At 41.7% G+C, this 17,019-nt stretch overlaps 1 protein-coding gene across 1 annotated transcript; it reads right to left on the minus strand.

The window, feature by feature from the left end:
• Positions 1–1,109: 1,109 nt before the first annotated feature.
• On the minus strand, positions 1,110–7,175 carry GPR142 (G protein-coupled receptor 142). Its single transcript, XM_039346815.1, has 3 exons — positions 7,091–7,175; positions 5,836–5,981; positions 1,110–3,414 (listed from the first exon to the last, which is right to left on the minus strand). The coding sequence occupies exons 2-3, from the start codon at positions 5,960–5,962 to the stop codon at positions 2,552–2,554; spliced, it is 990 nt and encodes a 329-aa protein (XP_039202749.1). The 5' UTR covers positions 5,963–5,981; positions 7,091–7,175; the 3' UTR covers positions 1,110–2,551.
• Between the last annotated feature and the right edge of the window lie 9,844 nt (positions 7,176–17,019).

Raw genomic sequence — 17,019 nt, forward strand, 5'->3', positions numbered from 1 at the left:
GATGCTTGGCAGGATATAGCTGGCTTTTCTCCCAGGCAGTGGTGCTTGGAGCTATTTGGGAAGCAGCCAGATTGGATAGGCCCTCCAAAAGGGTGTGAAAGAAGCTTTTCAAAGGAGGAGAGAGAAAAACTCAGAGAAACCCACCTAAAGGCAAATATTTATGGGAGTGGAAAGTTAGGGGTGAAGAGTGAGAAGTGAAGAATGTTGGAGTTTTGAAAGTGTGGAATGGATTATCTGGCTCAGAGATATTTACCACACAAAGGGATTGCTTGCTTGAAACAATTCTGTCAGTTCCACCCTTCTAAACACACATGTCATAACATGGATATTACTATTTTCCTCTCTTTCAGTCCTAGGGCATGGGTTTTTCAAGATCTCCTTGTATTTTGCCTTTGGTAACAGGGAAATCAGTGCCACAAACATTCCTTCTTGCATTCTCCAAATACTGTATGCACTGAAAGAATCAGAATAGATATTGTGAATAAGAGCTGGGGATATTTGTCTTTCTGCCACACACTAAAGGTATTCCACTGAGGTGGAACACATCTACACATCTCCTGGTTGGGCTTTCTTGAAAATGGCAGTAAGGGTCTGTCTTTGCTCTTGATGGATGGCTCGCCTCACTGAACAAGGTTGAGAGCTGTAAGACCATAAAACAAAAGGAGGATGAATGCTTCTCTCCTTCCTCCCTTCCCCAAACAATTCATTACTTAAAAAAGAGCAAAGAATGAAAACAAGGTATCTCTGAGTGAAGCTACTTCACTACCTCTCCCTTTTTTTTTTAAAGAAACTCAGGGCCACAAAGGAGACCATTCTTCTCCATCGTCTTCACCTCAGCCTTATGAAGCTTTAGATTAGACTGAACCTCAACATCCCAGGGATCATTCATGCAGTGGTTCCCAAACCTGGGTAAATTACAGGTAGCCCCCAATGATTACTGAGCCCAAAATTTCCATTGCTAAGCGAAACAGGTGTTAAGTGAGTTTTGTCCCACTTTATGACCTTTCTTGCCACAGTTGTTAAGTGAATCACTGCAGTTGTTAAGTTAGTAACATGGTTGTTAAGGGAATCTGGCTTCCCCCATTGTCTTTGCTTGCCAGAAGTTCGCAAAACACGATCACATGACTCTAGAACACTGGAACTGTCATAAATACGAGTGTTGCAATTCTGATCACGTGACTGTAGGGATGCTGCAGTGGTGATAAGTACGAAAAACAATCATTTGTTATTTTTTCAATGCTGTTGTAACTTTGAACAATCGCTAAACAAATGGTTGAAAACTGAAGAGTACCTGTACCAGTAAACTACTACCTGTATTGGATAAAAGTGGTTTTTCTTTGGGTGACTATACATGAACCCATTAACGGCTATGCAGAGCAAATGATCTGGCTTAGGCAAAGAGGTCAATGGAAAATGTTATTTGAAGAGGAGGAGGAGCTGTTGGAGTCTTCCTGGCTAATAGTTCACAATGAATATCCTGTAGTAGCTGAGGAGGCTGTGATGCAATTATTGCCATTTCCAAGCCCCTCTGTGTGTGAAGTAGGCTTTGTTGCTCTTGCCTTCATTAAAAAAACAAACACAAAACTATTTGGCAAACTCCAAAAATGGTTTTGGGTAATGAAGGAAAAAAGTTTGGGAAGCACCTCGTTAGGGGGATGAAGCTTAGCTTCAGGATCTGCTCCCTCAGCTTTTCTTAGTCAGATGCCTTCTAGAAATGTTGGGGTTAAAGCTCTCAGATTCTCAGTTAATGTGGCCTTTGGATGAGAATTTGGGGAGCATATCTGGATGGCATCAGGTTGGGGAAAGGCAAGGCAGCTTCAAACTGGTTGTCATGGGGCATCTTGAAAAGTTTTTATGTACTGCTTCTGAGTATGCAGAGCCAATCATTCAAAGTGGCTTTTCTCTTTCATTTTCTGCTAAGGTAACCTGGTGATGGTTAGTTTTACAGACAGTCCTCAACTTAAGACCATTTGCTTAGCGATCATTCAAAGTTATGTTGATGTTGAAAAAAGTGACTTATAACTGGTCTTTGCACTTACACCGTTGCAGTTTCCTCACAGTCACGTGAGCGTGATCTGGATGCTTGGCAACCATCTTGCATTTTTAATGGTTGCAGCATCTCAAGGTGACATGATCGCCATTGCCGACCTGGTCAGCTGGCTTCCACAATTATGTGGCAAAAGCAACCATATCTATTATTCTATGTTCCAGTTGAGATAATATTAAAGTTGATTGGTTTCCATAAGAAATAACATATGTACACTTGAAATGCTCCTACTTGATCTATAGTTGCCTATATTCATCCAAAACCTTGTCAATGTTTGCTGCGCTCTGGAAACGTACACATAAGCAAACTTACATCCACAGCCACATTGGTGCAAATAAAACAACTAAATATATGCGCACACAACATTTTTGCATACCCAGAATATTCTTCCCAGCATTGTTGCTTTATATCCCTTCTGTTCCTGATTTATGCTGGTGCACCAAAAGACACATGGAATCTACATTCAGCAAAAATGGAGCTGGTTTAAGAAAGACAATAATCTCCCTAAACTGAAGTCCCAGCCCAGACCCCCAGGGGTTTCAGAGTCAGTTCCAAAGTGGTGTTCTTCCTGGATGGTTGGGTACAATGGAATCTGTAAGAAACTAGCACTTCGCGGACTGTACGTCGGAAAGTCTTGCTGACAAAGCAGTAAAGGAAGAAGTTGATGGAGGTATTGAGCATGGCTACCATGTTGGCCACATCCAAGGCCAGATGTACTCGCCAGTCCTGATTGACCGATGCCACGTAGAGGTGGTAGATCATGACAAATGTCCGTGGAGCCCAAAGGACAATGAACACAGTGGTGATGGCCAACAAGATGGCCGTCGTTCTGCTGAGACGGCGGTTGGGATTTCCTGATCGCTTGAGCTTGCAGATGATCACAGAGTTTGTCAGCAGAAAGACAGTGCAGGGAATAAAGTAGATGATGAAGCAATGAAGCCACTTCAGGACTTTGTCCATTGTGCTGGGTGGGTAGATATCATGCCAAACATCTAGCCACCAGTAGAAAGGAACTCCAGTAGCCAGTGAGACTGCAAACGTGGCACCAATTATCTTCTGGGTGCGTTCTGGGTAGGAGATAGCCCTGTACTGCAGGGGATGGCAAAGGGCCACATAACGGTCCATAGTCAACAGTACCGTCACCCAGATGGAGGCGTGATTGGCTGTGAACTGTAAGATGTTGATTGCATGGGCAAAGGCACCTGGAACTTCACGAGACAAGATGGCTGCTTGCACAATGAAGCCAGCAAAGACCACAAAGACTTGAGTGAGGATGTCAGAAGCGGTGAGGGCCAAGAGGTAGTAGTAGGAGGATTTCTGAGTACGAGCAGCAAGACGGGAAAGTGCAGCAGCAGTTAAGACGTTAACTTGAACAAGGAAGAAAAGATAACAAAAGGGTAGTAAAAATTTTTTGTAGATAAGGAGTTTAAAAGTGCTTTAAGGATGAATTAGTATTTGCAGTGCTTTTTTCTAAAAAAAAAAAAAAAAAAGGTGCCAGAACTTACACATATCATACAACCCACCTTGCCTACCCTATAAGGTTCCATCCAAAAAAGGTGCCGGAACTCCGTTCTGGGCGTTCTATGAGGAAAAAAGCCCTGTGTATTTGTATGCATAGCTGTGACTAATATTTGGTTTCTGTAAAATTGACTCAGAAGGCCTCCCTTTAGCTTATTTGTCCTTGTCAAGGTAAAATAAGGCTGGGAATGATAACAAACAACTATCGATGTCAGGACTCCAGAAGAAGGACTAGATATACAGTAATTCAGTGGTGGTGTTCAAATATGTGAACAACCGGTTCTCTGTGTGGATGCCGCTTCTGGAAGTCCATTCTGGACCAGGGCAACAAAAAATTAGCTACTGGTTCTGCCAAAGTGGTGTGAACCAGCTGAATCCCACCACTTGCATTTGGGACCGACTGCCTTTACTGTTGCAAGTCTGAAAGTACATCTCTCTCTCTCTCTCTCTCTCTCTCTCTCTCTCTCTCTCTCTCTCTTTCTCTCCCTCCCTCCCTCTCCTTAACTTTACAATCCAAGAAACTTGGAATGGGGGAGGGGTTTCCTTTTTGAGATGTTTGCTCTGGTCCCATTCCTTCTGTGAGGTCAGCTGCCTCTTATCTGACCAATCCCTCATTTGCAGTTCTTCCTCCTTCTGTCTCTCAAGAATATTCTTACATCCAAATAGCAGAATAACAGAATTGAAAGGGACCTCCGAGATCTTCTAGTCCAACCCGCTGCCCAGGCAGGAGACTCTATATCAGTGGTTCTCAACCTTTTTAATGCAGTGACCCCCGACCGGTCATAAGTCGAGGACTACTCAACTGGTCGTAAGTCGAGGACTACTCAACTGGTGCAGCACCATTTGCAGAATGGGACTTTTGGCGGGCTCAGCAGGGCAGAGACAGGCTGGACAATTCCTATTGGCTTTTGAAAGCCAATAGAATTAGACTCTATTCAAGAGAGTCTATTCTATTGGCTTTCAAAAGCCAATAGAATAAAAGGGAGTAGCACAGCTAAAGAAAAGGGGGTAAAATGGCGGACTGCATTGTTTGGCGACCCCCGTGAAATGGTCGTTCGACCCCAAATGGGGTCCCGACCCACAGGTTGAGAACCACTGCTCTATATCATTCTAGATAAAGGGTTGTCCAGTCTCTTGAAAACCTCTCAGTGTTGGAGTACCCACAACTTCTAGAAGCAAGCTGTTCCACTGATTAATGGAATGGTTTGTCTCCAGAAGTTGTGGGTGCTCCAATAAAAACACTAATGGAGTCGTGGGGCAACTCTCTGAGCCAACTAACCTAGTTTCCCTTTGTAGGGACTCATAAAACTGCCTGAATGGAGGCCCAACAATGTTCTCCACATCTTTGTGAGATGATAGCGCCCTCTGGTGCTTATCTTGAAATTAACACTATAATGGGCACATCAGTAAAAGTTGTTCCTAATAAACTTTCCCTCTCACCTTCCTATAGTCTTTCTTTCTTTCTTTCTTTCTTTCTTTCTTTCTTTCTTTCTTTCTTTCTTTCTTTCTTTCTTTCTTTCTTTCTTTCTTTCTTTCTTTCTTTCTTTCTTTCTTTCTTTCTTTCTTTCTTTCTTAAAAAATCCTGACAGTGCATTAAAATGTTGGGATAAGAAACTAAGTTGGATTTCCCTTTGCTAAAAAATATCAGTAGATATCGGAGAACATACTGATCTCTTGCACTGAATTGGCTATTGGAATGACTGGGTGGCCTCTGAAGTCTGGGCTCTAACATTTTGTGATATTTTTTACTAATGTTGATGAAGTAAAAAAAAATTAGGTTGGAAGGATTTTGATGAAAACACATCAAAAGGTTGGTAGAAGTTGTGATGACTGTGGGATAGTAATTAAAGTGTTGGACCAAATCCTAGAGAGATCTAGAATCTAGAGTACTATTCATTTTCTCCTGACAGCTACTAGAGATAGATCCTTCATGGTGGGACCATTTTTTCTTGGCAGTCTTTCTCACCAAAATAAAAAATAAAAAAAATGTTAGGGTCCCTCCTTCTGTAAGCTTTTAAAATGTGAATTGGTTTCTGGACTATATTCGTTTGAGTTGATATGGTGGAGTTTTTATTGTGCTCTTTTGCACATTTCTTTTTTCTGTGTGTCAACTTGGCAGAACTACCCCAGACAGTTAAACAAATAACCATAAAATCAATCAACTACAAATTGTTGCTGCTGCTGCTGTTTCTCCTCCTCCTACTTGTGTACATGAAAACATCTCACTGATACGCTTATGGAGCTGTTTGATTTCTTGATTTTTGTCTTACCAGGCAAACCCACACACAGCAGGATGCAGTAGTAGAGGAGAGCCCCTATGCTAACCAAGCAAGGCGATATCTCCTTTTCATCTGGGTCCTTGGCATTGCTTCCCCAGGCCAGATCACTTTTGTTCATCTTCTCCCACGCCTTCCAGCTACAAGGAGACGAAGGACAATGGGGTTAAAAAATACAATAGAATCCTTGCTTATAATAGCAGAAATCTCACCAACCCTGGACCGTTGGCTGCAGGAAATTGTTTTTTGTTTTAACGTGGCTAGTAAAACAGCGGTGCCACAGAATGAATCAATACAGCTATAGGCAATGATTGATTACATTTGACCCACATATTTCCCCACGGCTGTCATTATCCTGGCAATTCTGTATCTTTCAGTTGAGAAAAGTTTTCCCCTCAGTGTGTATGTAAAGAAAGAATCGCTGGTTTACAATGAAGCTTCTAAAGAAGAGGTCAAAGGCAAATTTGTCTTCTTTCCACCAAAATGTTCAACTTCTGCTCCTCTTCTGTTAAGTTACTTAGGTGTGAGAAACAAAAACACTTAGAGATGTATAGCTAAAGGACAGAACTATAATGCATCCTCCAAAATTTGGGATGAGAGTCATCATTAAGAGGTTAGTGAATGTTAAGTTATATCCGTCGGGCATTTAGCAAGCTGCCCAAGGATGTAAACAAATGCCATTATGGTGGGTATGGTGGAAATAAATGATGACTACATTTAAATACAAGAGGCATTCAACCAACTCTTGAGATATATTCTATTCCATTTTACTACTGGCTTCCTTCCTTCCTTCCTTCCTTCCTTCCTTCCTTCCTTCCTTCCTTCCTTCCTTCCTTCCTTCCTTCCTTCCTTCCTTCCTTCCTTCTTTCCTTTCTTCCTGTGGTTATTTTATTAGCTATGATGCTGCAATGAGTTCCCTGCATTAACAGAAGATTTGGGCGAGATAGCCTCTGAGTTTCCTTCAGTTAGAATGATTCTATTTCTCTATCTGGGTCGACAGAGTGAGACCTAGCAGAATTTCTAGAGGGTTTTGGGGTGCATCATTCCCCTCTGTTTCACTCTTTCTTAGTAAGTATCAACTTTCTATCCATCTGGCTCCTGAAGTTGGTAGAAATGAGCAATGTAATGCCATGGCTCAGCTTTATTCTAGGAAACGTGATTCTCCTTCCTCTTGCTAGATCAGGCTAAGCAGTCCAGTCCACTCCATCATTTCCCATTTCCTTGCAGATGCAATCTGGTGGACTCTTACCTTAGGCTTTGGCTGGGGAAATTGCTGTCCTTTATTTGCCAGCTCTGCAAGTGGTCCGTGCTGCTTCTCCCCAGTAGATGTCTGAAGGTCCTCCTCCTCCTCCTCCTCCTCCTCCTCCTCCTCCTCCTCCTCCTCCTCCTCCTCCTCCTCCTCCTCCTCCTCCTCCTCCTCTGCAAGGCTATCGTAAGGACCCCGAGAGAAAAGAAAGAGAAAAGCCCAGGGAGGAGAAATGGGGAAAAGGCTGAGCAAGCTGCTAGATTCAAGCTCTTGCAAAAGGAGGGGGAGGAGGAGGAGGAGGAGGAGGAGGAGCAATGGCAGGTGTACACTTGGCTGTGGCAGACCTAGGAGGGAGTGGAGAAGCAGGCTGGTCTGGATCAGCACAGATGGAGGCGGGGGGGGGGAGGCTGTCAGTTACTTCCGTTTATGCTATACGGGTGCAGGAATAGTATCTCAAACCGTAGAAGTCCTTATGAACCTCTGCCAGAGTCCAAGAGGCTCAGGCCAAAGGCTTCTTCAGACCCTGAGATGACCATTTGCCTAGAAACTGGTGCCCACTGATATTGCCCAGCAGCGGATGTTCCACAGCGAGGCTTCCCACCTTTCAGCTTACCTGTAGCAATCATGTGGGTATAATCAAAGTGGAGGACACTGAGCTGGGAGAGAATGATTGAAAAGAGGCTGAGATTGCTAGAAGCCGTAGGTTGCTTCGCTCTTGTTCTGCTGATTGTTTGTCTCAGGATTAGCCATTGGGGTGGTTAAAAAAAAATAAAGTTACTGTGGTGTGGCTGAAATGATGTGATCAAAGCTGTCATCCTGACTTTTTTTTTTTTTTTATTCCTCTGGCATCTTTGATGCTAATTTTTACTCCCTAAAGCAGGGGTTCTCAACCTTGGCAACTTTAAGACTTGTGGACTTCAATTCCCAGAATTCCTCAGCCAGCAAAGCTGGCTGAGGAATTCTGGGAGTTGAAGTCCACAAGTCTTAAAGTTGCCAAGGTTGAGAACCCCTGCCCTAAAGTGTGTTTTCCTCTCAACTGAGAGCTTCAGGTGCATTTCTGTAACGCTTAGTCTTCTTTTACATCCCCTCCTTTTTCCTCTCCCAAAGCCAAATATTTTAGGATGCCTTTGCTTGGAAATGGACTCAGATTGGGAAGTTGAAGAACCTTCAGGCTGGGGCATGTATGGCAGAAATGCTCCTCCAGGAACCCTGCCCAAACCAATCAATGCTTCAAAAGTATCAATAGCTTGATGTGGACCTGGAAAGAGACAACAGCTAGTGCAGATGATCAAGCTCAAGCATAATGTATTTGGATGGGCTTAGCAGCTTAGCTCTCCTGGTTTTGATTAACTGAAACTTTTGGACAATGTTCAAAAGCAGTCCCAGATATACTACGGATCATCGAACCAAGCAGGTGGTTACCAGAATGGGAATAATTGTTGCAAAGCTTTTTTGTCCAAGAACATCAGCCAGCCCATCGATCAAACTTTGATGCTTTGAGCCACAGAAGCTGCTGGTTCTTCTAGTAAACAGGAGAGATCAGAGAGAAGGCCCACACTGCATGCTTCACTGCTTAGACTGGATCAGGGGAAGGCAATCTTTCTAGGCCTACTGCATTTCTCCCCCTAATTCTTTCAATTGTGAAAAGTTTTATATCCAAATATATATATTTTTATACTGTTTCCATCTTCCATTAAAATATTAACAGAATCCATAGTGGTCTGAGAATCAGCGTCTCCACTAGATAATTGACAGTCAAGCTGAAACCAAGTTAATCAACTAAAATTAGCAACTGCCTCAAACCCCCAAATAAGTTACCTGGACCTAAACCACATATCAAAGGATAAGGTGTGCAAACATGGAGTTAATTAAATTAGGTCTCCCAGAGGAATTGCATGTTCACAAGCATAAACATTCCCCCCCACACACATTCACACACAAACACCCCCCCTCAAGTGTCACCCTAGAATCAGCATGTAGACACTTCACCCCTGACAAGCTCCCCCTATAAAAATCTACTACTATACCCCATTTCTCTGCAGCCAGCTCCTGTTTTGCTTTTAGGAATAACTATTTCTTCTTTCCTCGCAGCTTTCTGGATCTTGTTTTTATTTATTCTTGTGCAGCCATGGCTCAAGCTGGAACCCCAAATTATTCTTTGACATATCAGTTGAGGAATATGGCAATGATGCAGGAGGGGGAAAGGAGATATTTTAACTGTTTACTTCTACAGTACAGTTTTGGGGGGGAGGAGTATGTGTATGTGCGTTGAACTGATTGAAGTCCAGCTGTCACTGGTGCAAACCTTTTCTCTCCACTTCCAAACAAATAAAAAAATCTCTCACACACCCATGTACACACGCAAAAATGTCCCCTGCAAAAGGAGACGGTGTTAGCAAATGACTCATTGTGGTTCCTTGTCTCACTGGGGTATTGGTGTGTCTGGGGGAATAAAAGCTCAATCACACTCACAAGCTTCTGCTACTTTGGCTTACCTTGATAAAGTATAGTTCTAGTTATCCTGCCTTATTTCCTGATGTGGTCTACCTTATCAGGCTGACAGACAGAATTGAGCTTGACTCTGGATGATTGGCCCCATGCAGTTTTCTTCGTGGAGTTAGGAAAGTAATTTGCCAAGCCTCTTCCTTGATTTTTGTCCTTCTACTGTGTTGTGAATGTTGCCAAGAGGTAGAGCATATTAGCAGGAGATTTAAAGAACACATCTGGATGGCCTCTGCCTTTCACTTACAAATTTCTGGTTGAGTCCATCACCTGGTTCAAGAATTGCTTCACAACATCAACTGCTTCACAAGCCTTGTGAGATGAAGTGGAGACACAGAGCATGTTTCCATCTAGGTCCCTAATATTAACTTCTCCCAAAGAAGCAAGTTCTTACATAATTTTGGTTCAAAGCAGAAATGCCATGAACTTGTTTATGAGGAAATGACACAAATGCCATTGATACTGGAATGTTAGATAAGTATTGGGAAAAGATAAGTTGGAAACCGCTGAGCCAATGAAGCTCACTGAATGGCCAATGAGCACCATGATTCATCTTCTTGCCCTATTCATATAAAGCTAATGGCCTTCAGTGGTTACTCTTCATGGTGGCTGATTATTATCTCCAGAATTATAGATGGCCTGCCTTAAATACTACAATAGTTATTTGAGAGCTTCCTGAATGCATCTATTGGGATATTGAATGTTGGAGCAGATGGGCCCTTGCCCTGGTTAGTAGAGTTTTTCTTATATTAAAAGTCACTGAGATGAGAAGAAAGAATGTTACTAGATGATGCATTGTGGAAAAATGGTGCACAAGGAACATAATCAGATAGAGATATTCAATTTTTTCCCATGCAAATTCTGAAAAGATTGGTTTTGCCAATTATTGGTATGGTCAGCTTGACTGCAGATGGGAAGGGGAATCCATTAGTTGAAATATATACTTTCCATCTGCAATCTGTTTTAAATTTGCAACGTTAAAAAATATGGAAGGAGAAAATAAAACTGGAACAAGGCAGGATGCAGTTAGCATATAATTTAAACCCAAGGCTTGATAGAATGGGGCTGAGTGAAGCTCTGCAGAGCCAAAAAACTGAGATGTTGTAGCAACATTGTCCCCTCATCAGAACTAATACTCCAAGAGAGACACGAATCTTAAAGAAAAAAAAATCTGTTCTGCTACTAGTACTGTAGATCTGGTAAGACCGGAAGATGTCATTTTTGCTAAGAATCCAGAAATGGAGCCCTGGGAATTTAGAAAGCAGGCCAGAACCACCTGGGTACTAGGGATAGTGGCAAGATTGAGACTTGAGATCCTCTATAAGCAACATTTTTAGCACCACCCAGCTTCTGGCCTCTTCTGAAGGCCATTTTATATCTGCCTTTTCTCTTCACTTCATCAGAGAGCCGTGTTGTTGCCTGAGTCAATCCTTTAGTCGTCAGGTGATATTATCGGCTAATGCTGTTGTTATTATTGGGTAATTCCTCCGTTTTACAGATGGCTGCATCTAACATGTGCTCATCTGGCCATTTGAAGCATCCCTTGGCTGCTGGGCTCTCTCTTCTCATCAGCTGTGCAGAGAACAACATGAAAGGGACCTAGCGTAGGCATCATACAGCCAGAACACCCAAGCACATTAAACTCTTAGTTTGAGTCGTTTTCCTTTACTTTTCACCTAATAGAAATCCTGCAGATTTTAGTTGTTCACTGGTTTGCACTATATCACTGATTAAAGATATGTGTGTGTGGGGGCACATGGGTGACATTGTCTGAAAACCTATGAGCACAGCCACTGCTTGCTTAACCCAAGGTATGTCCCAGAGTTCCTTTTCGCTTATTGATCTCAGTAAGAAGAGGCTCCTATGTCTCCTCTTTATCTACCTGTCCAAAGCTGATCTTCCTTCTCTTATTTTCCCCTCTCCATTGCTCTGTTTTTCCTCTTGTACGCTGTGTGCCTTTTCTCATCAAGCTGTTGTTTTTCTGCACCAGTGGCTAAATGAGCTGTCGGCAGATGGACTGCTAAGCGATTAACCTAGAAATGGCAGGCAGCACTGAGCACTGTTGCCACTAGTAATATAAGAATCCTTATTTGCCTGATTATGGCACACTCACTTAGTGGCAGGTAGAGATAGGTGTGAGGTGACAAATGCAGCTGTATTTGATATCTGAAAGAGCCAAGGAACTACTTTATTTTTGATCTTTGATCTCTTTTTCCCCAGCTGCATTTCATATTTTCAGCTTGAAATGTTTCTTTCTCAAGAGCCAATCTTTCTCTCCTGTTTTTTCTAAACTTGGAGGTTCCTTCAATACAGTGTTTTCCTTCCTTCCTTCTTTCCTTCCTTCCTTCCTTCCTTCCTTCCTTCCTTCCTTCCTTCCTTCCTTCCTTCCTTCCTTCCTTCCTTCCTTCCTTCCTTCCTTCTCCCTCCCTCTCTCCTCCTTTCCTTCCTGCCTTCCTTCCCCTAAAGATTGCATTCTAGAGGTGCATTTTTAAAAATATGCACACGAATATACCTATAAAACGGTCAGCAATTCAGCAGGCCACAATCAATATTGAGTTCTGACAAGGCCTGTAGGCATGTCATGATCAATAACTTTGATCATGACATGCAAATTACCTTTGGTTCTACATTTCTTTTTAGACCTACCCTCGGTTTTCACAGGCAAGATTGTAGAAGAAGAGCTGAGTTAGTCTACAATTGCTAAAAAAAACACACCAAAAAAAAAAAAAAAAACCCAGGAGAAACCAAGTACAATAGCACCTTTTCCAAATAACTAACTTTATTAAAAGGTATGTGCTTTAGTGAGCTGTAGCTCATTTCATCAGATTCATCCCCATTGAATGAAATATTACAGGTAGTCCTCAATTTATGACCACAATTGAGCCCAACATTTATGTTGCTAAGTGAGACTTTTGTTAAGTGAGTCTTGCCCCATTTTGTGACCCCTTTTTCCACAATTGTGAAGTGAATCCCTGCAATGGTTAAGTTAGTAACCTGGTTGTTACATGATTCTGGCTTCCCCATTGTCTTTGCTTGACAGAAGGTCACAAAAGAGGACTCACGGTGACTTCAGGACCCTGCCACTGTCATAAATACGAGTCAGTTGCCAAGCGTCTGGATTTTGATCACAGGCCACGGGGATGCTGCAATAGTCACAAATGTGAAAAATGGATATAAGTCACTTTTTTTTCAGTGCCGTTGTAACTTTGAACAGTCACTAAATGGACTGTTGTAAGTCAAGGACTGCCGTATGCTTTTTAATAAAATTGTTAGATGGAAAAGGTGCTATCACATCTTAATTTTTAACCATTACCCTATAAATGTAATAAGATGGATTGGTCACTGGCAACTCAATGGCTCAGTGTACTTAATGTCTTTCCAGTAGATAGCCCAATGTACACCAGTGAGCTTCCCTGCAAACATTATCAGTCCAGGCTCACCCAGCATAAGAAAGGCCCCTTCATCACTCCTCTCCCAGTATGAACCATGACAGTGATGGCGAACCTTTTAGAGACTGAGTGCACAAACTGCAACTCAAAACCCACTTATGCATCATTGGGTGCCGAGTGGGTGTGGCCCACTGGGTGGGCGTGGCCCATTGGGTGGGTGTGGCTGCGGTGGGACTAAGAAGTTCAATCATTCAATTCCAACTTTGCAAGATCTTTTTTTTCCCCGCAAGAAGTTGAAATTGACTGATTGAACCTTTTTTTTTTTTGTACACGGCGGCGGAGGCCTAAAACGAAAAGGTTTTATAAAACCCAGCTGAAGGCCTAGGACTGGGGCGATGGCGCGTGTGCCCACAGAAAGGGCTCTGAGTGTCGCCTCTGGCACCCGTGCCATAGGTTCGCCACCACTGAACCGTGACAACTGCTGTCATAAGTCTCTCTCCTTGGTTTTGGTTTCAAAATCCTTAATACAGAGATGAAAAAAAAGAGGTCTGAGCAGATGACATCAAAACCAACAATTACTCGGATGGAGATAGGGAACTGGTTTTAATGTGCCTTAGCCAGGCTGGGTAAGCAGAGCCCTCAAGCTTGGACGGAGCTCTCCTTTGCCTTCTGTCTCCAAAAATATTTGTCGTTTTCAATCCATTTGTGTGGCCACTAGGAGATGCTCTTTGTCCAGAGTCAAATAGTATGAAATCTATTGTCTTGCAGCTCAGAAGTAAAATTACTATTGATAGGGAAACCAATTCTATCCATCTATCATTCAACCTGCCATCTCTATGCATAGAAGACTACCGTGGAAGAATGTTAAAGGACTTAACACTAAAGTTAAACAAAATAATCAAATTAACTCAAATGAATTTTATAAATTAGAGGGGGCACTTCAGATGTCATCTTTTGCTATCTATTTGCTATCTACTGCAAAGTAGAAAACTTTGCTTTGGGAAATTGAAAATATTTAAATCAGCCCCAAGATTATCAATGGGTAAGGAGATAATGGATTCAATTTATTAATTTTCTGATTTGAGAATATATCAATTTAGACATTTAAGGATATGATTGCAAACCACTAAGAGAAAAGTGTGGTTTCCAGTCACAGGTGTTTTATTGGTTGAGTGATTGTTAATGGGATAAATTTTTTAAAAAAGAATAAAATTTATTATAAATACAATTATTTGTGTATCTCTTCCTAAATTTAACAGATAAACCAAAATCTATGTAGTATTTGCCATACCATATCAGCTTAAGATACTGAAGGGTAATTATCATTTCATGCTGTTTAGCTACTTCAGGCGTCCAACATAAGGAACTAAGTAGATCAATCCATTTGTTCAATTTCTATTAGGTAATGTATATTAAAATATTTCTGAGGGGTTGGATATTCTAAACTGATCAACTCTAAACTGAGTTCAATTGGTTGAACTCTCTCCTGCTTGGAAAAATATTTGCACATAAAATGGTGTCTTTAGTAAGCTTTCAAGACTCTATTATGATACCTTAAATAATAAAGTAGTGTTCCTGTAATTCTTGTGGCACTTGTTTCCTGAACTGGCTACCTTCAGACATTAATCTTGAAGGCCTCCAACAACTTCACTCTGCCCCTTCTTATTCTGTAGAAAATCAAGATGGAATAATTTGGAATTTCTCGTGTTTTCTACTTTCTCAGGACACTTAGTTGTTTCCCACCCTTAACAAATAACCCATTCCTTCATCAAGAGTCTATCTCTAATCCTTCATACTTATGACAACTCTTTGAATATTCAGAATGCAAAACTAGACACGTAGATCCTATATACATGTAGGAACATCTCTAGTGGCAGCACTAAGTCTTTTGCAAAGTGAAACAAGAGGGGACATTAAAAGAATAACAGGCTATTTCTAGAACCAGATTAAGGCCCCTTGACAGAATGATTAGTTGCTGGGGTAGGTTCCAATTATGCAGGCAAGGCTGCTAAAGAGGAGTGATTGGTTCTGAGGATGTGACTCCATTTGCTGGGCCAGGAGAAGTCGCCCTGCTGTGGATGTGGATTTTTTTTTGCCAGTCAAAGTCACACAGATGCCTCCTCTTCCTCTGCCTCAGCACTGACTGGTTTACATCGATCCCGGGTCATGCTCTGGCAAACACAATGACTTTCATCTGAGATGCATCCAATTTGGTCACAGCTGGGGAAATATTAGCTTGTTCCTATTTATTGACTAGCTGTCTGGATTTATACAGACATCTGGGTTGAATTAAGCAAGCAACTGAAGTGTAAACTCTTCTCTGGCCCCTCCTGTGTAAGCTTTTCATGTCTGACCTGATAGTTTGATTCCCATCTCCCTGCCCAGATTTGGGCCATCCTGTCATTTCCTTTCTCACCGACTCAGTCAAGCTATTTTCATAATATAGGACAAGCAGGATCCTTGACTGATATGGAAAACAACAAACATTTGAAGCTTGCATTTACTAGACTCCGCAGACATTTTGCTCTTTGACACTGTTAGGCATTAGAAAATTCAGATAATGAAATTAAAAAAAAAATCCAGTGAGTTCTGAACACTGCAAGAAGAAACAGTGAGCAAATTACTTGATATATACAGTACAGTATTTAAGGGATCTAACCTACCCCACCTAACATTATTTTTTATTTTAAAAAAAATCCATCCCCCCCCTCCAACTGTTTATTCAGCGCTATACAGGATGGCCATATTAGACTATCCTTTTAAGAATGTCTCTTCAGATAAAGCTTAATTTATTGATTAAATTGCACTTTATTGATTGTCACTGGAAGAAGAGCCATCTAGAATATTTTACTATTAATTGAACATATGCATACAGAATACACATTACAAAAATAAGGATAGGTTTATATGATCATTTACTGTGCAGCTGAATTCCCTCTCTGAACAAAATTCAAACAGCAATCTGTGTGCATGAAACATGAAATAATGTACAACAAATTCCAACTAGAAAAACCAACATAATTACACACACACACACACACACACACACACACACAGAGTAAGACTTTTCTTATACAGATGGTGTTTTCTGGATAAAAATGTCATAACTGAAATAGCTCTGATACATAAGAGCTGAAATGGTTCAAGAGATTACATTTTTACGGAATGGGACAACTTGCCGTGACCAACACACCATGGCCAACTCGCTGTGGGATAATTCAACAAATACAAAAATTAAAATTACTTTCAATGGAACTGTGGCCAATAATAATAAAAGTCAATCCAGAAATACAAGAGTTACAATAATTTTGATGAAAACATGGGCACCAATAATAAAAGTACCTGAATGAAATGATCAATGGAGTATTGAATTGTCCCATGGTGAATTATTCCGTGGCGAGTTGGCTGTGGTGTGTTATCCTAGATCCACATTTTAATACTATTTTTTTTAGAAGCTTAACATAGTCCATATGGGGGTCTTTCCTTATACTGTCCTCATAACAAAAACCATGGTATGTATGTATGCATGTATTTAATAGATTTTTATAGCCGCTCAACTTGCAAATTGCAACTTTGACTAGCTAGTGCAGGGTTAAAACCAAACTATAAAGCGACAAGATACAAACAACAGAAGGAAAAGAAACTGAGGCCAACCCTCAACCATTCAATTTCCTACTGTATCAGACAGGCTCATCCAGCACCCTGGTGCAATACCTGGGGGAAAGACCTTATGGAAGGCCAGCAGAGCCAGGATCACTGAATCTTGGGGCAGGGATATATAGCTCCAAAGGGCAGGCACCATGACAGAGAAGGCACAACTTGTGAGTCCCATAAATCAGAGGTCCCCAACCTTTTGGGCACCAGGGACTGGTTCTGTGGAGAGAGGTTTTTCTGTGGACCGGAGAGTGCGTGGTTTTGTGTGCTGCCTGCATCCCGCGGATGGGGCTTTGCTTGTTTGTGTAGACCAGTTGCTGGCATGCCACAGCCCGGTAATGGTCCACGGACCGGGGGTTAGGGACCCCAGCCATAAATGACTCTGTT

This window comes from Crotalus tigris, unplaced genomic scaffold, assembly GCF_016545835.1.
Source record: "Crotalus tigris isolate CLP2741 ecotype Arizona unplaced genomic scaffold, ASM1654583v1 scf7180000017551.9496454, whole genome shotgun sequence".
Taxonomy (NCBI): Eukaryota; Metazoa; Chordata; class Lepidosauria; order Squamata; family Viperidae; genus Crotalus; species Crotalus tigris.